Source organism: Vipera berus, assembly GCF_964194415.1.
Source record: "Vipera berus genome assembly, chromosome: 15".
NCBI classification, from domain to species: domain Eukaryota; kingdom Metazoa; phylum Chordata; class Lepidosauria; order Squamata; family Viperidae; genus Vipera; species Vipera berus.
Window position 1 is genome coordinate 10,833,453 of NC_138218.1, and position 20,420 is coordinate 10,853,872.

General features: G+C 49.6%; 1 protein-coding gene across 6 annotated transcripts in view; it reads right to left on the minus strand.

Annotated features, from left to right (window-relative positions):
- The window catches only part of PRRC2B (proline rich coiled-coil 2B), a 31,674-nt gene that overhangs the window by 4,785 nt on the left and 6,469 nt on the right, over window positions 1–20,420 (minus strand). For 5 of the 6 annotated variants that reach the window (XR_014028027.1, XR_014028028.1, XR_014028029.1 and 2 more), the window contains exons 5-31: window positions 20,211–20,283; window positions 19,970–20,113; window positions 17,847–18,088; window positions 17,051–17,172; window positions 16,400–16,542; window positions 16,003–16,093; window positions 15,437–15,623; window positions 14,918–15,230; window positions 14,150–14,334; window positions 13,715–13,916; window positions 12,824–13,040; window positions 10,255–12,345; window positions 9,195–9,382; window positions 8,776–8,921; window positions 8,513–8,654; window positions 8,117–8,199; window positions 7,119–7,307; window positions 6,335–6,529; window positions 5,392–5,478; window positions 3,677–3,778; window positions 3,166–3,358; window positions 2,725–2,826; window positions 2,170–2,293; window positions 1,732–1,957; window positions 1,286–1,462; window positions 615–706; window positions 335–416 (exon numbers count right to left, since the gene is read on the minus strand). Coding sequence is in view for 2 of the 6 variants with exons in the window: in XM_081339944.1 (XP_081196070.1) it covers window positions 335–416; window positions 615–706; window positions 1,286–1,462; window positions 1,732–1,957; window positions 2,170–2,293; window positions 2,725–2,826; window positions 3,166–3,358; window positions 3,677–3,778; window positions 5,392–5,478; window positions 6,335–6,529; window positions 7,119–7,307; window positions 8,117–8,199; window positions 8,513–8,654; window positions 8,776–8,921; window positions 9,195–9,382; window positions 10,255–12,345; window positions 12,824–13,040; window positions 13,715–13,916; window positions 14,150–14,334; window positions 14,918–15,230; window positions 15,437–15,623; window positions 16,003–16,093; window positions 16,400–16,542; window positions 17,051–17,172; window positions 17,847–18,088; window positions 19,970–20,113; window positions 20,211–20,283 (6,138 nt within the window). In the remaining 4 variants the exon portion in view is untranslated. Of the gene's footprint in view, window positions 94–334; window positions 417–614; window positions 707–1,285; window positions 1,463–1,731; window positions 1,958–2,169; window positions 2,294–2,724; window positions 2,827–3,165; window positions 3,359–3,676; window positions 3,779–5,391; window positions 5,479–6,334; window positions 6,530–7,118; window positions 7,308–8,116; window positions 8,200–8,512; window positions 8,655–8,775; window positions 8,922–9,194; window positions 9,383–10,254; window positions 12,346–12,823; window positions 13,041–13,714; window positions 13,917–14,149; window positions 14,335–14,917; window positions 15,231–15,436; window positions 15,624–16,002; window positions 16,094–16,399; window positions 16,543–17,050; window positions 17,173–17,846; window positions 18,089–19,969; window positions 20,114–20,210; window positions 20,284–20,420 lie in introns of all 6 variants that reach the window. The other variant, XR_014028030.1, reaches the window with a different exon arrangement.

Sequence of the window (20,420 nt, forward strand, 5' to 3'; positions counted from 1 at the left end):
CATTCCTCTCCCGTGCCATTCCTTCCTTCCCCAAGGGAATCCATTTCTTTCCTAAGGTCATCTCCACAATCCTTCACAGAGCTTCAGAGAGTGCTGAGGGGTGGATGGAGAAGGACAGATTAAGTCCTGGACTTCTGCAACACCCAGGAGGTTCTCATTTCCCAGAATCCCCAGGAGGGAGACTTGAGAGGAACAAGGCCAATCCACTCTCCTCCCCACCCCCACCCCCCCACTTCTCCTATGGTCATCGCCTCACTTCGTCTGCCTCACTTTTCCTGGTGGGAAAGTCAGCTTTGATGTAGTAACCACCTCTTAGGACCCGTCTCCACTTTACCTGCTGAATGTAATGCCTTTGTACAGAGCTCATGCTGATGGCCGATCCAGAGGACTTCCCGCTGGGGGCAGCAGAACCGGGCCTGGGAAAGGAGGACAGGGGCGGAAGCAACACAACATCAACCATCGTTTAAAGTCAAGAATGGATCCAGTTGCAGCAGCTTGGTGGGAAAGCAGCCAGCCTGTCCAATAATCCTTCATTCTCTTGCACTTAACTGGATCAACCCCGCCCTGCCAGCCTCTTCTTCCCCATCAAGTAAATCCAAGAATTTTTCTCCCACCTGTAAGTATGAGAAGACGGAACGGATCCACCAGGCATGATGTTCTGCTTAGTGTCTGTGAAGGAGAATCCTTTGATTTCCATGTGAGAAGACTAGAAGACAAAAACGAAGGGGAAAGCCAAAGTATTTTACCTGCAGGGCAGGGAAAGTTAAGAGAGATATTTGGGCTACACGGGGAGTCCTCGACTTGCAAAGCATTTGTTTAGTGACTGAAGTGAACAACGGCACTGAAAAAAAAGCTTTTGCACAACCCTTGAAGCATCCCCAGGGCCACGCGATCAAACGTGGTTGTTAAGTGAATTCCCCCATTGACTTTGCCTATCAGAAGGTCGCAAAAGGGGATCACGTGACCTTCTCCACCTCCACCTCTACCCGGGATGTCATAAATGCGAGCCGGTTGCCAAGGGTCTGAATTTTGAACACGTGACCACGTGGAGGCTGCGAAGGTCGTAAGTGTGAAAAATGGTCACGGGTTGTTATAACGTCAAAAGGTCACCAAATGAATGTCAGCCAAGGACTGAGATTGATCCGCTCAACAACTGGCAGTTGTAAAATCAGACCCGGTCCTGCGGGTGCTTTGGCTTCTGCCCGTCGTGACTCCCAGTGGGAATCCTCCACTGCGGTTGTAAGTCAAGGACTACCTCAGACCCAGAGACGGGGTCCCTACTTACCTCCCTGTTGGTAACCAGGGCAGAGGGCTGGGAATTGGGAGACAGGATCCTACGGGGGGCTCCGACCGGGAGGTTCTGTGCTTGGGGCAAGTGCATGGACTGGGATAACACAAGAGGCTGCTGGCCAGATCCGTAACGGGCCATCGGAAGCTGGGATCCTGGAATTGACATGGTTAGCTGCGGATAGATAAGCAAGAAGGAGTCACTCGACTGGGCTTATATAAAATATATGTTTTCCATTCTTGAATTCTAAGGGAAAGCGTTAACACTGCTTTAACAAAGCCTTGGTTAGACCATGCCTGGTTTACCACATCCCGTTTTGGTCACCACATTCCCAAAAAGGGACGTTGGAAAGGGCGGGGAGGAGAGCAAGGAAGGTGATGAAGAGGAGTGGAGACTGAAACCTGCGAGGAACGGTTGCCATGGTCACGGGACCCCATCCTGACCTGCTGAAGCTGCGAGTCCATCATTTGCGAGGCCTGGCTGAGCTGACCCTCGTAAACCAGAGCTTGGCTGCCACCGACGGGTTGGTAAGGGGTGCCCGACTGCGTCTTCACCATCTCCAGTGGCTGCATTCCTGGGAAGGCGGAGTAGGGCGCCTTCAAGGCCGTGCCTCCTGTCAGGACCATCGTGCTGGGCTGGGATAAGCTGGGGTGCATGTAGACCTGAGACCTAGAGGAGAGAAAAGCAGCATGTCAGGGAGGGAGGGAGGGAGGGAGGGAGGGAGGGAGGGAGGGAGGGAGGGAGGGAGGGAGGAAGGAAGGAAGGAAGGAAGGAAGGAAGGAAGGAAGGAGGAGAACCTCCACTATGTGTTTCATCTTGACAATTATTCTCCTAGTGCAGGACTGGCAATGGTGAGGTTGGTGGTGAAGCCACTGAGTTACCTGAAGGGAGGGATGGAGCTGTAGATCTCCTGGGATTGTGACACTGGAAGGCCACCCCTCAACCCGAGCTGCGCCTGGGCTTGCAGTGAAGTGTGGAGGGAGAGTGGAATTTGCTGAGCAGCAGCTGCCTAAAAGAGGGAAAGAACAAAAGCACCAAGGATGAAATCGGAGCAGGAAGGACCCATCATCAAGGCCAACCTGGGATGGATGGACTTCCACACAGCTGTGACTGTGCGGGTTGAGGAATTCTGGGCAATGAAGTCCACACCCATGGAAGAGGCCTTTCAGCTCCCAGAATTCTCAGCCAAGGCCCTCCTGGTTGAGGAATTCTGGGGGTTGACGTCTACATTTGGAGAGCATCTAAAGGCCACAGGCTTAAAGGGCACTTCCCTGCAAACTTGGACCAAAATATCCCATACCTCCTCAACCTTCGTTGAATTTTTGAGTTAAAATTGGAGTAAAGTTGAATTTTTGCTCAAAACATAACCCAAAGTTGATTGGTGGAGGAGATGCAGGTCTTTACACAGGACACGCAAACACACGCAAAGCAGTGACTTGCCTGTTGGTAGCCTTGCTGCTGAGGTATTGTCGGGGGGACAAGTCGTGGCTGGCTGGCAAACACATGTCCATCTAAATACAAGGGTGTGATGTGGTTGCCTAGAAAGGGTGGGAAAAGAAGTGGGAGGTTAATCTTCTCCCTACCAGAAGACAGTTGAATACTTTGCAAATCTTGATCTACTTAAAGATGCAAAGGTCCCTCCCCAGTGTGAACATGGCAGAAGAACCAGGAGTCTCTCAGCCATAGAATCTCGTCAAATGCCCTTTGACTGATTGCACGGCCAGGGGTTCAGTAGGATCCATTGGAAACATCATAGAGACTACAACAGGAAGCTTTCAATGCAGCTTGCACAAGACCTGTTATGCTATGTGGAAATCGTACCTACAAATTCTTCCCACCGTCTACAAGTCTCAAAAAAAAAAAAAGGGACAACGCACCTGGAATGGAAGCCGAAGGTGCCACAGAGGCCACGGGCATCGGCGGGACAGAAACACCCCCAAAGGAGCTGTAGCTGACCCCACTGGAAGCCCCAATGCTGGATGTAGGCTGAATGCCCGAGCCAACACCTCCAGGGGAACTCTGTTCAGGAAGGCTGGGGGAGTTTTCCCACGCCTTTCGGGCCGACTCCATCTGCAAGAGGGGGGGGGAAGAGGAATTAGTAGTGTAGCATCCAAAGGGCAGGTCGGAAAGGTGAGCACTATGATAACATCGCATTCCTGTAGGAGAAACTGGGGGTGGAGTTAAAAGATGAATTAGCCTAGAATCCCTATGTAGTCACAAGCGAACTAAGTCCAACCCCCTTTGAATTCAGTTGACCTTTATCTAATTCTTAGCAGGGGTTAACCATGCGACAGTGGTCCATCATTGGCAGGGATACCTGTCCATCATTGGCTGCAAGCAAAATGCCCCCTCTCCTTTTGTGATTTATTTCCATCCTCAAAAACTTACTTTGAGGGTCAGATCTGCTGTAGGATAAGACATGTTTAAGCTGATGCAGCGGGGAATTTGGTGGTCTCTTCGAATAACAGGGAGGGACTGCGTGAGTCCAGGCTGTCGAGACATAAAATTGGATAAAAATTAAATATTGTTCGATTTACAGAATTCTATGCAGCCATTCATGGAAAGAAAAAGAGCCCCAGCTAATTGTCAGCAACTTATTGGTAGAGACCTAATATTACAGTCAAGCAAAGAATGGACAGAACTAACAGTAAGTAAAGGTTATAAGTTCTGGGAGATAAGTTCTTAAAGAGACCGTGAAGCAATAAAACACAGGAACTCACACAAACTGCACACACAGATCACATTTTAAGCCTAAATTTTCCTAACGACATGGAAGACCTCCACTTTATTTCCAAAAGGAGGAGGACAGGAAGATGGAGGAGGAAGTAGAGAAGCTGAAGAAGGAGAAGAATAAAATAAGAAAAGTTGAAAGAGAAAGGGGAAAAAAAAGAAAAAAAAAGGAGAAGATGAAGAAAGTGGAGGGGAAAGAAAAACGAGAGAAGAAAAAAGATGGAAAAGAGGTGGAGAAGCTGGGAAGCTGAGATAAAAGAAAATAGGAGAAATTGAAGAAGAAAACGGAGGGGAGATAAGAAAAAAACACGAAGAAAAAGATGAGAAAGAGGGAAAGAGAAGATGGGGACAAAAAAGAAGGGAGAGAGGAAGAGGTGTAGTGGAAGATGGTAAAGAAGAAAGCAGTAAAACGTGAAGGAAGAGAATTAATTTAATTTAATTTAATTTATTAATATTTCTATACCGCCCTTCTCCCGGAGGACTCAGGGCGGTGTACAGGGCAAGAATAAAACACAGAAATTTACAAAAACTAAAAGATAATTAAATGCATGCCCGATTAAAATACAATTGATACATAGTAAAAACCCCAATAAAAATGATAAAAACCCCACCAATCCCCCCTCAGGCCAGGCCGGCTTGCTCGAACAAGTATGTTTTCAGATCGCGGCGAAAGGAGCGCAGATCGGGCGCCGTCCGGAGCTCAACCGGTAACTGGTTCCATAGCTCCGGGGCGCCCACAGAGAAGGATCTCCCCCTGGGGGCCACCAGTCGGCATTCTCTGACCGGTGGCACCCTGAGGAGGCCCTCTCTGTGGGAACGCACAGGGCGCAGGGAGCTTGATGCCGGCAGCAGATGTTCCCTGAGGTACTCCGGCCCCATGCCATGGAGGGCTTTGAACACCATTACTAGCACCTTGAATCTCACCCGGAAGACAACTGGCAACCAATGCAGCTCACGGAGCAGAGGTGTCACATGGGAGTATCGGGAGACTCCCAACACAACCCTCGCGGCTGCATTCTGTACCAGTTGGAGCCTCCGGGTGGTCCTCAAGGGAAGCCCCATGTAGAGAGCGTTGCAGTAGTCTAGACGAGAGGTCACGAGCGCGTGAGTGACCGTGCATAAATCATCCCGGCTTAGATAGGGCCGCAACTGGCGCACCAGGCGAACCTGGGCGAAAGCCCCCCTAGTCACAGCCACCATGTGATCTTCCAAGGTAAGCCGCGAATCTAGGAGGACTCCCAAGTTGCGAGCCCTATCTACGGGGGGTAATAATGAAGGAGAGAGGGAAAAGATTTAGAAGGAGAAGGAAAAGCAAGAAGAGGGGAAGGAGAAGAGTGGAGAGAAGCAGAACGTCAACCACAAAATATTCTTACGTTGCTGGCCAGCACGTTGTGTAATTTCGCAACCGGGTTGGCTGGGGTGCCAGGAGCCGAGCCAGGAGGCAGACTGAAGTCGGAATCCTGCAAGAAATTTGTCTCTTTTATCAACCAACCCTCCACCCTGCAACCGGAAAGCAAGGATGGTTAAATCTCCTAGAGCCGTGGTGGCGAACCTATGGCATGCATGTCACAGGTGGCACGCAGAGCCCTCTCTGTTGAGACGCACGCCGTCGCCCCAGTCCTAGGCCTTCAGCTGGGTTTTATAGAATCTTTAGGCCTCCGCCACCGTGTGCCAAAAAAATTAAAATAAATAAATGGCGATGTCCATTTAGCTCTATGAGTTCACGGTGACCTAACGCTAACCCTAAGTGGAATTTTCCTCCTATGGGATTTCCCCATGTATTTTACCAGGAAACATAGGAAGGGCAGCCTAGAAAGGTAAGTGCCCTCCTAACCATACCCAAGCACTCCGAGTTTGTTGGCGATGTCCATTTTGCTCTATGAGTTCACGGTGACCTAACGCTAACCCTAAGTGGAATTTTCCTATGGGATTTTCCCATGTATTTTACCAGGAAACATAGATATTAATTAATTGATTGAACCTTTTAGTCCCACCCACCCAATGGGCCACACTCAACCAATGGGCCACACCCACGCCCATTGGGTCGCAGTTTGGGCACTCGGTCTCTCAAAGGTTCGCCATCATTGTGCTAGAGTGAGAGGTGCAAATGCACCTTTGATTTGTGGGTCCTTCGCCCACCCGCTCCTTTCTTAGGGAGCAAAAAGGCAGGGGAGGAGAATTGGGGAGGGGGCTGGACCCCCCAACGAAACCCCAAAGAAGGGACGTGTGGCTGCAGGCCCTTCTCTGCTGAAGAACGGAGGAGCAATTCAGAGAGAGGTGCAAGAAAAGGAAGAAGCGAGCGCAAACCATTCTCACTTTAGGATTCACTCCGAATTCAATGGGCGGCACAGGAAGAACCGGGTCCACGTGAATCTCCACCCCGTTGACGGGGGCGCCGTTGCCCTCCAGGCGCTCAGCCCCTTCCGAGCCTTTCCGGTTCTTCAAGGAGCGCTCGTTCCCGATAGGCCCCGGTTTGTGGTCCTTGGCTGGAGTCAGGGCTTGTTCCGAATCCTGGGCGAGAGAACAGAGAGGCTGAGATGGAGGGAGGGAGGAAAAAAGAGGGAATAGGAAAAAAAGGAAAGTGAGAAAGGAGGGAAGGGAAAAAAGAAGGGAGAGAGCAACAGGTGGAAAAAGAAGAGTGGGAAAGGGAAGGGAGGGAGGAATGGGAAAAAGAGGAAAGGGAAGGGAGGCAGGGATAAAGAGAAAAAAGGAAGGAAGGTGAAAAGAGGAAAGGGATAAAGAGAGAAGGAAGGAAAGAAGCAGAGGAAGGAATAAAAGGAAATAAGGGAAGGAAGCTACTTTTTGCTTGATTGTTAAGACAGCCAACAGGACCCCACACCTCCGTTAGCTCTGCTTCCATCCTCAACTTCCACCTGTCCCCAATTTTAGAGAAACGCCTTTCGAATGCTCAAAAAAAAATGGCACGGGGTTTTAGGGTCATTTGGTTCAGATAGAGCTTCCCCCCCCAAGAAGGCCGGCACTGCACCTGAACCAGAGGGTCTCCCACCAGAGATCCAGTAAGCCCAAGCCCCCTCCTCAATGCCTGCCCCGCAACAACGAGAGCCAAACTCTGCTACACAAGGACTAGAAACGTGGTTACCTTTTTATCCAACTGCTTTGGAGCTGGTTCCTTCGGTCCGTCTCCCTTGGCCTCCCCCAGCCCGCTTCCGCTCATCTCCTCCGGTTTGAGGGTGCCGTACGGAGAGCTGCGCTGGGAGGAGGTGGCCGAGGATTCCCGCGACTCCGCGCTCAGGTCGATGCCGCTGTCCCCCTGGCTGCCTTTGAAGCCCTGCGGGAAAGTGAGCGGGCAGAGTGAGACCCACAAAGCTACGTTCGCCTTAAGCGGCTAAATTTAAAATGCCCGCCCATTTTCAATTGTTTACAGTTTAAATTAAAAGCCAAAACTGAATTTTAAATCAAGATTTAAAAAGGTTAAAATCTCCATTCTACGGGAAGTCCTTGACTTACAGGAGTTCGTCTAGTGATTGTTTTTTCACACTTTACGACCATTGCAGCATTCCCCCCCCCCCTGGTCATGGGATCAAAATTCAGACGCTCGGCAACTGGCTCATATTTATTTATTTTACTTATTTTATTTTATTGGATTTGTATACCGCCCTATTCCCGTAGGACTTTATGACGGTCGCGGCGTCCCGGGGGGGGTGGGGGTATCACAAGATCCCCCTTTTGAGAACTTCTGACAAGCAAAGTCAACGGGGAAGCCGGATTCATTTAACGACTGTGTTACTAAGTTAACAGCAATGCTTTGCTCAACAACTGTGGCGAGAAAGGTCATAAAATGTGGGGGGGGGGAATCATGCTTAGCAACAGAAAATTGGGGCTCATTTTTAGGTTTTAAGCTGAGGACTATCTGTAGAAGCAAAATCTGAAAACGTTATCTAATTTCTGGCCCCTTTTTAATGGGTTTTAGTGAGCCGACTCGTGTGATGCTGCTGCAAAAAAGGCAAAGGCGATCTCTGAGCCAATGAAGAATTAAGCTTCGAAGGCTGAGATCAGCTGAGCAAGACCCTTGTGCCAATCACTATGAATCCTCAACTCCCCTTGGCATGGGAGCATGTTGGGTTGGGTGCCACTGACCTCCGCAGAGCTGGGCTCGTTACCGATGAACGTGCCGATGGGTTTGTTCCAGGAATCGGGAGTGGAGGACTGAACGGACAGCGCTGTCGGAAAAGGAGAGACAGAAGGTGTAAGTTATTTTCTTGCAGATGTTTCATTAAGTAACATCATCAGTGTTAGGAGGGAGGGGTGTGTGAGGAGGAGGAGGAGGAGGAGAAGATGATGATGATGATCATCATCCTTTATTAAAATCTTTCCAGCTGTTAAAAGGGAAGAAGGATAGGAAGAGAAGGTCAACCGTGGGGTCTGAGATTTTCTTGCAGACAAACGTAACCCATCAGAAAGATCTGATCGTTTGCACAGCGGCATCCGAGTTCAAATGCCAAACGGCAGGAAGAGCCCCGTCTTGGGCTTCACCTGCGCTGTTGGTCTCCCAAATCTCCGTCCCCAAGGTGTTCCGAGGCACCGAGACGTCCCCCTGTTCAAGGCACAGGCTGTTCTGTTTTTTGGCAAAGCGAGGTGGGATGCGCGACTGAAGGATGCGGCCTTTCGCCGGCGCCTAGAAAACGAGAAAGAAAGAAAAGGAAAAAAAACCCCGCCAGAGTTAAGATCCTTCCCACATGCTGCTCCTCTTCGTTCGGAGCAGCCTGTGCCTAAATCCTCCTGGTTCCGGGACTCACCTGGGCAGCCTGCTCTTTCTTTCTCCGTTCCTCTTCCAGCAACCGTCGCTGTTTCTTCGTCAGGACCTCAATGAAGCCTTCGCTGTTCATTGGCCCAACTTGGGTGTCCTCCCCGGATCCCGGCCCACGGCTCTCCATCACACCGTCTGCACAACGGCACAACAAGCATTTGGACCAAGACTTACTAAGTTTTTTCCCGCTTTCCCCCCAAATCCGGAAAATAGGAAGAGGGTGCATGTGTTCCGATACGTTCACCACCTTATTTATAAAAATAAGGAAGGCCGGATACAAGTCAACAAAATGATAAAGGAAAAAATTATAATAATAACAAAGCACCAACAGAACCTTGCAAGTCTGAAGTTTCCTTCTGCAAAAAGGAGTACCGTTTTCTTCCCAGCAGCTCCCTGCAAGGGACTTACTTCCGTAGCTCAGCTGAAAGGGACTCAAGGTCTCTCCCGCCTGGCTGGCTTGAGAGACTGAAGACTTCAGATCTTTCTCCGCCCTCTTCTCCAGGTTTTCGGCCCCGTTCAGGTTGGAGTGAGACCCGTAAGCGGAACGGTTTCGTCCAGGGCTGCCGTTATCAAGAACGCCGTTTTCTTCCGGAGATCTGCAAGAAACAGTGGACTGGTTTCCGATTCAATGCAAAATTATTTCGCTGGGCGGACTCCTGCCGCAAGCAGGGAAGATCAGCCTGGCAGAAATAGGCCAAAAAGGGTAGCCCCTAGGGCAGGGGTAGGCAACCTCAGCTGACTCAGGAATTCTGGGAGTTGAAGTCCATGAGTCATAAAAGAGCCGAGGTTGCCTACCCCTGCCCTAGGCCAAAGGGGCAGAAGCATTTTTTAAAAGTGACATTGGGAGTCCTTGAGTTATGACTGTAGCGGTTGCAAATCACGGCAACTGTAAATCGACAAGTTAGACCAGTGGTTCTCAACCTGAGCCATTTTTAAGATGGGCGAACTTCAACTCCCAGAGTTCCCTAGTCAGAAGAATTCTGGGGACTTCTGGGAGCTGAAGTCCATGCAATCTAAAGGTTGAGAGAGATTGGGCTGAACTACGAGGTCCACTCTGTATTAAAATGGTTACTGAAGGAGGACCAGTGCTTCTCAAAACTTAGTAACTTTGATATAGGTGGACTTCAATTCCCAGAATTCCCTAGCCAGGCTATGCTAGCTGGGGACGTCTGGGAGCTGACGTCCACACCGTCTAAAGGTTGAGAAAGACTGGGTGACGAGGCCCACTCCGTATTCGAATACTATCTCTCTTTTCTTAAGGGGGACCCCAGTGCTTCTCAATCTGAGCAACTTTTAAGAGGTGTGGACTTCAACTCCCAGAATTTCTCAGCTAGATCATGCTGGCCCGGGAATGCTGGGAGCTGAAGTCCACACCATCTCAAGGTTGAAAAAGACTGAGCTGGACCAACGAGGTCCACTCTGTATCCAAATACTGTCTCTCTTTTCTTAAGAAGGGGCAGACGATTACCTTTTGCCCTTCATCTGTAGCCCGTTCTGCTGATTCTCATAGTAGGACGCTGGTCGGTTCCCACCAGCTCTCACAGCTTTCTCCCCAAATCCCATGGGCTCAGATTTCCGGCTTTGCCGATCTACCACAGGCCTCTGGCTGGAGAAGCTCCTCTTGGCCAGGTCTCTCTTCTCCCCCGAGCTGCTCCCGGGCACCCCGCCATCCAATGGCGCCTCGTTCTCCGAGTTCCCCCCAGCGCTACCACCACCCCTCCTCTCCCGCCTCTCGCTGAAGTCGCTGCTTTCCGAGGCCGTCTCCCACTCTTCGTTGGCGTGATCCGAGGAATTCTGATAGGGCACTTCCGGAGATCTTCGGCTGGAGGGACCGTTAGAATCGGTCGTGATCAGTTGGGCTCTCCTGGGCCACTGGCAAGCGGCAAGGTTGGCTCCACCCTCTTCGGGCGCCCACTGACCCACGGACTCACGCTCCTGCCTCAAGCGCCTGAATCGGGGGGGTTTGTCTTGACGAGGCGGACGCCGCCGACGGAACGGCCGGTTCTCCACGTTTTCGGGATCGCCTCCATAGTCCTCTTCCAAGGCCCGTCGGCTAAACGAGTCCACAGCCTTGTAAGACTCTTGGCTGTAATCCCTCTCGGTTGAACGCCTGATGCCAAAGGCATCCGGAGGGGCATTGTGGCCGTAGTCTTGCCACGTATTTACACCATTCCTGCCCTGCCATTGGGAAGACTCCTTAGAAACGAATCCTCGTCGCCCATAAGTGGAGTTGCTCAATCTCGGGGGTAGCGATCGGCCGAAAGCTCGCGGGTTCCTCAACTTGGCATCCTGATCATCTGTATAGATCTTATTGGATCTCCAGGAGTCACGGAAATCCCCTTTCTTGAGGTCGCCCTCTTCTCTTTCTGCCAGGGAGCCTTCGTTATTATTCTCAGAGGCCCTCTGGCGCCGGCGCTTTGGCAGTTCCTCGTACTCGGAGCCTTCGCTGTGTGTTTCGCTTGCAATCCGGCGCCTGGGCTTTCCCCGGGGGAACTCCTCCACCTGACTGAACTCTCTCAAGGCTCGTCCTCGGCTACTTCTTGGAGGACCACTGACGTTGCTGCTGTTGTAACCGCCTCTGAGATTCCCACCACCACTAGTAGGAGCCGCACCTCCACACCCCACAGGGTTGCTACGGCCTCGGAACGTGAATTCTCGGAAGCCGCGTCCACGGCCTCGTCCTTGCCCCCGTCCACCGAAGGCCTGTTCCTCATCAATGAAGATCCAGTTGTTTCTTTTAGTTGGGGGAAGCTCAGCAGACTCCCTTGACTGATTCTTGCCCTCCCAGTCCTTGACCATCTTCTCGTTCTCTTTGCTATCGTCCTCGTCGTCTTCGCGAGGTCTCTCGTCCTGGACAGTAGTTTGTGGGGAGCATTTTTCGTCCCACGAGCGGTAGCGAGCAGAGTGGACAAGCCCTCCAGGATTGGTCTCCTCTGACGCCTTCAGTGCAGGGGCCTTTTCTTTAACTGGATGAGAAGTCTCTCTGCTCTCGACCTTCACCTTTTCCAGTTCTTTCTCCTTCTCCTCCACCTTGAGAGCCTTCAGGACCGGCTTCTTAATTGGACCAGATCGACGAGTTCTGCTCGTTTGCTCTTGCTGCTGTGGTGGCTGACCGTCGCCGTTTCGGTTCTCGGCAGTCGTCCATCCAGTTCCAGGGTTGGCTTGCTTACTGGCAGATTCTTCCTTCTTCCACATCTCAGAGCCAAACAACGAGTCCTCCTGGAACATCTCTTCTTTCCCTGAAGATGAGGACTCTTCCAAGGGTTTGGAAAAATGGCTGATCTCCCAACCGTTGTATTCAGACTTCTTTTCATCCGGAACGGAACCTGACTCCAAGGGAGAATTCAACAGGCTCCTATCACAAGGATCAGAAAGGTCAGAGCCACACTCTGGGGGGTTAAAAATGCGTTCTTGGGGTGCCCTTTGAGCGGGACTGAGGCATCGGTCAAAATTTCCCTGGGGTTTCTTCTCAAAGGAGCTCAAGTAGTCTTCTCCAACTTCTTCAAAGTAGTCACGTTGGGTGTTCAGCCCTGATGGCGCAGAGTAAGAATTCTCAGCCCTGCAAAAAGGACCCCCAAAAGAAGGAATTCCATGTAAGGTAATGGAAATACATATACATGTAATTTTATTTTGGCAGCAAGATCGCCAATAAAATAGTTCGCTTCATGATTTATACTGCTGATTTATAAGGCAACACAACTCAACCCTGATTCCAAACCACCTGCCACTTAAAAATAATAATAATCAAGGAATAAAATTGATGGCAGCCCCATGATTTGGTCTAGCAAATGCCTCGTTTAGTGACCTCATGCAGTTTTGTAGGGATGAAAAAGTCACTTCATGACCAATCCTCATTTTTAATGACCTTTGCAGGTCTTTAGAGCAAAGGAAAGCTGAAGCAAGGTAATAAACAAGGGCGGTTTCACTTAGCAACTGCTTCATTTCATGACCAAGTTTTCAATCCCCAACATGGTCGTTAAATAAGGACTACTTACATTTAGCACCTTAAACTCGCACCTTGGTGGGCCTGCACTTACCTGGTATGTAATCCTTCCTCTGTCACACACTCTGTTTGCCTTGGCTGGGAAACAGAACAGTTTTTGCTCGGCAAGGAGACAAAACTTTCCGGACCCCAGATGGGAGGAGCCACTTCCCCTTTTCTCTCCTGCGCCCCCCCAGATTGGCAGCTCTGCTCCTCCAATGGGCAGCTCCCCCCATTCACGGAATCTGGTTGCAGGGCCGGCTTCATAATCCCTAGTCGGGTTAAGAGAGAAAATATAAATCAGATTGTGCTCAACAATGCTTAATCTTTAAGAAAGAAGAGATTCTCTCTCTTCATTGACACAGAAGCCGAGTCAAATCAAGCTGGGTTTTATTACAATTTTAAAGCAGTAAAGAAGCCGAAGGATGGATGGGATAGGAGAAAGACATGGATGGATGGAGGATATTAATATGAGATTGTGAAAGACACACAGAGATGGAGAGAGAGGGGGGGGCATGGACTGATGCATTAGATAAATGACATGAATGGGTGGATGGATGGATGGATGGAGATCAAGGGATGGCTAGATGGATGGATGGATGGATGGATAAAATGCCTAGACAGACAGGTAGAGAAGATGGAGACACAGAGACAGAAGACATGGATTGATGTATGGATGGACAAAAGATGGCTGGATTGATAAATGATACGAGATAGATGATAGATAAATATGCTCTCTGAGATGAAGAGAGAGATAAAGACTTTGATGGATGGGTGGGTGGGTGCGTGAAGACATAAGTGGATGGATGGACATATAAGCCTTAATGAAAAAAGGAAAAGACGAATAAAAAAAATAGGAAAAAAATGAAAATAAAAGATTAGGAACGAATAGGCAATGTGCAAGCATCGTACAATTAAAACTTTCCATATTTCATATATGCTTTACCTGATGGATGAAGGGATGAAGGGTAGAAATCCACGGGGGGGCGTCCTGGGGTGACCCGAGGGTCCATGTAAGAAGGCATCATCAACCACCGAGGATCGAACCCCAACATCTGTGGGTGGGCCGGGTAGAAAGTCCGCTGAGGATGGGAAGATGGCGGATAGACCTGGGAAGGTGGCCAGTTTTGCATTTTGTAGAGCTGGTCCTGAAAAGAAACGTGGTAATTAACCTTCCAGCTCTATGATTAGACAACTAAATTTAAATCAATAAAAGCAAACAATTGCCGCACGGCTGAAAATTCAGGCTGTCTGACCTCAGAGGCTGCTCAGCTCAACTGCAACTCCCCAGTAGCTGTGTCAAACGCCCCAAAGGACTGACAAAAGTGGTAGGAGAAAAGTTATCTGGTTATTGAAACAAACGGCGTGTTGTTTCTCTTACTTGCTGCTTTCTCTGGAATCGCGGCGGCAGCAGCTTAGGAAATTTGCCAAATTCCTGCATGGGGGAGACGTCTTCGCGCAGCTCCTCCTCGCTGCTACTCCGGAGGGCTGCTGAGGCAACTGTTGGGGTCTCCTCATCCACATAAGCAGAAGGGGGGTCCTGGGTATGATGAGCCTCAGGGGCCGCTAAGGAGGAGATAAAGGAGAAGGCGGAAATTGGAACGCTCCCTAAAACAAGTAGGCCAGGCAGGAAACACAACAGATAAAGGTATGTTTGCTTTCAGTTTGCAAGTGGTGACAGTCGTAGCGTGGACCATTATGACGTGTCGCAAAATGGGTCATTATGATCGCTCAGGATTTGATGAGCTGTTTCACAGCGGTCGCAAAGTGAGCACAAGGGTCGTTAAGCGAACACTGTGGTCAGTAAGCAGACTAATTTTTCACTGCGGGATGTTTTTGCTGAAAACTGGAAGTAAATGTGTGTGTTTGTGGCGGGGGGGGGGGGGTTATTTTTACAAAAACGTCATAAATCAGTCCTGTGTGACCGTGGAGTCAAGTGAGTAATTAGCCTGGAGTTCCTGCCCAATCCTTCTTAAAATTCTGCTAAATCTTCTCTCCTGCTAACAGTTGACTAGACGAGCAAATGAATTATCTTAACTGGAGCTTAGTGAGCAGTCCTAACACAACGGGACCTACACTCAATATTTCATTGCGGCTTCTTTCTGGCTAAGAGGTTTGTGGTTTCCGAGTTCTCTCTGCACACCCTTACCTCGCCAGGCTGCGTGGCCGTTCTCCGAGACGGTGTTCTTCTCCGAGGCCGAGGCTCGGGGCTCGTCACTCTCAGGCTGCTTGTGACCCTCTCCGGCTTTCTGAGCGAGCTTGCACTTCTGATCCAGCTCCTTCAGCTTCGCCGCGCAGGCGGCCAGGCGCTCTTCCCGCGCTCTGCGCTCTTCCTCTTCCCGTCGCCGCCTCGCCCGCTCCACGGCTTCCGACATTTCCGAGTAGACAAACTTCTGTCTCAAAGGCAGCTTCTCTTCTTTCTCTTCCGAACACTGTTGCCGCAGACACGACAGCGGGGGTTTCTGGTCAAGGATTAAGAAACCAACATCAAACCAGCATCACCACAAAAGGTGAGATGAGGATGCAGAAATCCACACAGCTTTCTCTGTGTGTGTGTGTGGGGAGGGGAATTCCAAATTTTAGACTTCCCCTCCCAAAAAAAATTACTAGCAAAACCAGAGAAAGGTGCATCCATTCACAAGCAGTTTGGGGCCCCAGTTCGAAATACCTGATATTCTGGAAGAGGGGTCCAGCCGTTCAGCTTCCTCGAGGTTGGCAAACTTTCTGACACTTTGTGCATGGACCGAGATAGGCTGGCTGAGTCGTTCCAAGTCTTGGAGTCCTCCGAGGGGTGCCTGGCATCGGTGTTTTCCGCCGAGCTCAACAAAGGCAACCTTCGGGGATCCCAGTTGTTCCTGCCAATGGAGACACGGAGCCCTTTTTATATCTCACTGCTATTATTTTTATAAATAAGCATACCTAATACTTCTTCCTCCTCCTATTTTCCCCAGAGCAGGTGGGCTGGGCCCAAAGCAGAGCAGGGAGGGACTGGCCCAAAGTCACCCAGCTAAGGTGCCTAAGGTGGTACTGGAACTCCCAAGGTCACCCAGCTGGCTTTCATGCCTAAGGAGATGACTAGAACTTTCCATCTCCTGGTGATTATCCCAAAGTCAGCCAACTGGCTTTCATGCCCAAGGTGAGACTAAAACTCCTGGTGACTGGGGCAAACTCACCCAGATTTTTTTTCTACCTGAGACACAGTAACCCACGACAGGTGGGTCTCTTTCCATTTACCATTTCTGCCTTCCGTCCTTGGGGTTTTCTTCCTCCTCCTCATCCTCGCTGAACTTCAGTTTTTCGGAATAATCCACTTCATCGTGAATTCCTAGAAAAGCAAGGGACCGAACGAGGAGCAGCAAAGCCAACATTCGGTGCTAATTCATTGTGGTGTAAGTACCCACCAAACAAGGAATCTGTTTGTTAATCTCCTTTGCAGAAAACTAAACCCAAAAGCTATTGGTTTCTAAGTCTAGTCTAGCTTTAAGCCATTTGTTTCCAAGTGCAGCGCGGCTAATCCTAATCCTGAATCTAAGACTAATTCCTAACTTTGGTAATTCATTTTTAAGTCTAGCTTAGCGTGTAGTCCAGAGTCCGCAGAACAAGACCCAAATGTGGGCATGGAGGAGCTTACCTGCCCAGCCGTCCTCGGTGTCATTGTCCAGTTCATCCAGACCTTTCAGATTCTCTGCATTGATGATGGTCGGTCTGGGGACTCGCTCCCCCGGCGGCCGGACTGGACGAGCTGGACGTGGAACCCCAAGTCGCTTCTCTTTTCTATTAATGGAAGAGTTTGGGAAACCGTTTTGGTGGAGAGAGTGCAAAACCTCTAGGTTGGGACCACAAGCAGCAGAGGCCAAGCTAAGACGGGGCTGATGCTGTTCAGCCTTATCTCCAAGAAAGATCTCAAAATCTTTGGCGACCCAATGACTCTGCTTGTCAGAGGAGGATCATGTGACCCCCGGGACCGTCATAAATACGAGACAGTTGTCAAGAGCCAGTTTTGAGCACGTGACCTCGAGGAGGCTGCAGCGTCCTTAAGTGTGAAAGACGGTCACAAGTCATTGTTTTTCCAGTGGCGTCGTAACTTCGAACCATCACTAAACAAGCCATACTTCTTTTACACCAACACAACACACAACTGCGGAACGTGAAAGGCCCTCGCTCTAAGACTGCAAAAAGTTCTTAGCAACAGTGCTTGGAAGTTGCAAACCAGACAACCCAGCAATCGGTGTGGCTAGGTTGACAAAAATCTGGTGCAACGCTATAGCGTGTGTCGACTTACCCGTCTTGGTCACTGGGCTGGTGTTGTCTGAAGGGGACGCGGGGTTCCAGGCAGAAGGAGGGGAGAGGAAAGGACGCCCGTTCAGGCAAGCTGGGGGTCTCGGCTGGTGGATTTGAACACATCTGAGATGGGGGGGGGGGGAGATAAAAAACAAGTGTTAGAAATGGTTAAGCCCTCCCGTTTTCTTTCTTTACTGGGAAGACCACATTCAGGGTGTAAAATGTTACAGCCTTCTTTTGAATTAGTTTGTGTGTGTGTGTGTGTGTATGGCATTTTTGTGTATGGCATTTGTGTATATGGCAAAGTTTGTAACTGTTTGCGAACCTGTTGTGTAAGCAGAAGAGATACATTGGAATTTTGAGTCCTTGATTTACAGCAGTTTATTTAGTGAAGTTACCATGACACTGAAGAAAGTGACTTACGACCATTTTTCACACTTATGACCGTTGCAGCGTCCCCATTCACGTGATTTACCTTTGGACGCTTGACAACTGACCCGCATGACCCTGGGGACACTGCGACCGTCATAAATTATGAGTTAAGTCGCCAAGCGGCTGAATTTCGATCACGTGGCCACGAGGATTTTTAATTTTATTTTTATTTTAATTCCATTTATATCCCGCCCTTCTCCGAAGAAGACTCAGGGCAGCTTACAAGCTTAGCAGTAGCTGGAAGGATCACTAAACAAACTGTTGTAAGTCGAGGACTACCTGTATTTAACCTGTAGAAAGTCCACAGGCAGTTTCCGGTCTCTTGTAACGCGGCCGGTCAATTTTGAAGGCGTTCAAGAACTTACGAATGCGGGCAGCATATCGTGGTAGGTGGGTGGCTGGTACGTGTTTGCCATAAACTGAGACGCTCCTTTGCGAGGAGGCAGAGAAGGACAAGGAGCCGGCTCCTTCGGATTGGCACCGCTTGCTGAGGTCGGAGCATCTTCTCCTGCACTGGAGCTCTTGGTAGCCAGGTCAGTTGGGAAGGGGGACAGAGAGGTGGACAAGGTGCTGCTTCTACCACCACCTTCCCTCCAACTTGTGACATCTGAGAGAAAGGGAGGGAGGGGAAGGAAGGAAGGAAGGAAGGAAGGAAGGAAGGAAGGAAGGAAGGAAGGAAGGAAGGAAGGAAGGAAGGAAGAAAGAAAGAAAGAAAGAAAGAAAGAAAGAAAGAAAGAAAGAAAGAAAGAAAGAAAGAGGGAAGGAAGGAAGGAAGGAAGGAAGGAAGGAAGGAAGGAAGGAAGGAAGGAAGGAAGGAAGGAAGGAAAAAGAAAGGCAAGCAGTTAAAAAAAAGACCTAACATTTAAAACTCTGGCGTGCTCAAAAGATTCCTAAACAAATCCACATGGGGAGCTAAACATAGAAAAGAATTTCTATGGTTTGGATCAGCTTTTGTTTTATGAGTGATTTCCCCCCCTCTCCTTTTCATCAGCCTGGAAAGAGGATTAAGACCTTGACCTCGAAGGGAAGAAAGCAGCAGGCTAAGAAAGAAAGATGCTTGTCTTTTTTTTTGGGGGGGGGGAAGGGGGATCCCTCCCACAAAGAAACGGTTGACAGGCTGTGTGAAATGCTGAAATGGGTCTTTGGTCTGAGTTCTGAAAAATGGAACCGCCTTGGGAAAACCGAAACGGTTATCCGAGACCTGAAATGGGCTGTTTGGAAACCAAACGATCCAAAGCTTTTGATAGTCTAGTGATATGGAAATGCTGATCCAGAATTATTTGGACCCCCCGAGAAAGCTAACGTGGAATCAGACCGGGTCAAAACATCTGGAGGAATCTTCTTTCCACCCCTGGCTTCTCATCCTGCCCTCCGATGCTTTGGAGAATAGGCTGACCCCCTCATCTTTGGGGCAGCCCCCCTCAGTTTTAGTGGCGAGAACTCTTCAGCAGCGAAATCACGGCAGTTAACTCCTCAGAAACTATGATTACAATACTGTCAGTTGCTGAGCGCACCAGAAATTTAGCTGAGTCTCGTGTATTGGGGGTTTTAAACCCCCATTCCACCCATTTGGTCCAGCTCTCGATAAAAGTTTCTCCTAGCTTGGTTACAACTTGCTTCCGCATCTTCCTGTCCAAGGCACAACCAAGTCTTTTCTGGTCCCTGGACCGAGTCCCATCTCCATCACCTAGCAACAAGCCTTGGATACCACCTCCATCGACATGGCAACAAAACAATCATACTTCTTTTCCCTCCGGAGCTTTTGGTCTTCTGTAGAAATGAACCCAAGTGGATTCCAGGACATTTCTCTCTTTTTTTTTTCTTCATCTAAAGGCACAATTCTCAATATGGATAGATCTTTTGCCTGGGGAGACACATATTTTGCGAACTGCAAACTTAGCATGAGATGGTCATTGTAAGACCGCAGATCATGGGCTATTCAGGCTTGGGACTCATAGTTGAGGGATGAGACACCGACCATCAAGCTCAGAGCTGCTACAGGGAGCAAGCCACACTCAGTGGCACTGATGTTGTCACCTAGTTGGGTAATGAAACATCTGCAAGAAGGCCACCAAGCTCAGAGTTAGCTATAGAATCAGGGAGCAAGCCATGCTAACACTGATGATGTTACCTAGCTGGGTCACAAAACGTCTGCAAGAAAACAACCACGTTCAGAGCTACTGTATATCAACCAAGAGCAAGCCACTCTCACTAGCACTGGTGACGTTCCCTAGTTGGGTGATGAAATGTCTGTAAAAAAGCAACTAAGCTCGGAGAGCGCCAAGGATAGCACTGTTCAACCTCGAGCAACAAACAAGTCTCTTCTGTGAGTAAACTATTTGCAATTCAGCAGTGAAGCTGAAGTGGGAAGCGCTGGGGAGAGTTAAGAAACGTTGAGAAGCAGAAGACTGCAGCTTATTTCATCATCAAAGAGGCCACTTCCTTCACACACAAATACACACATGGCATTTTCCAGGGAGTTACATACTCTGGGGGCGGAGGCTTGGTCCGGGCCCATACGACGGATCTAAGACGCCCTTTTCTTTGCCAGACCTGTCCTGCTCTCCAGCTGCTTTCAACGTTGGAAAATCCTCGGGAGAGAAGGATAACAGTCGGTTTGAGACCCTTGAACCTGTCAGAGAGAAAGAGGGCGCCAGGGATCAGGCTGGTGCCATCCACGAGGCTCATCCTTCCAGCCTGGGACCTGCCTAAACACGGGTGATACCCACCACTGTCTGGTCTGGCTGGCTTTCCATTCAGCTGCGCCCATGATTTTATGCCACCGGGTGCTGAATTTGTACTCTGTGGAAAAATTAAGAAAAATAGGAGCGTTGACCATAACCAAGTCCAAAATTTCCATCGCTTAAGCAAAGACACTTGTTAACCGAGCTCGGTCCCCATTTAACGACCTTCTTCGCCCCAGCCAGCCATCTTCGACC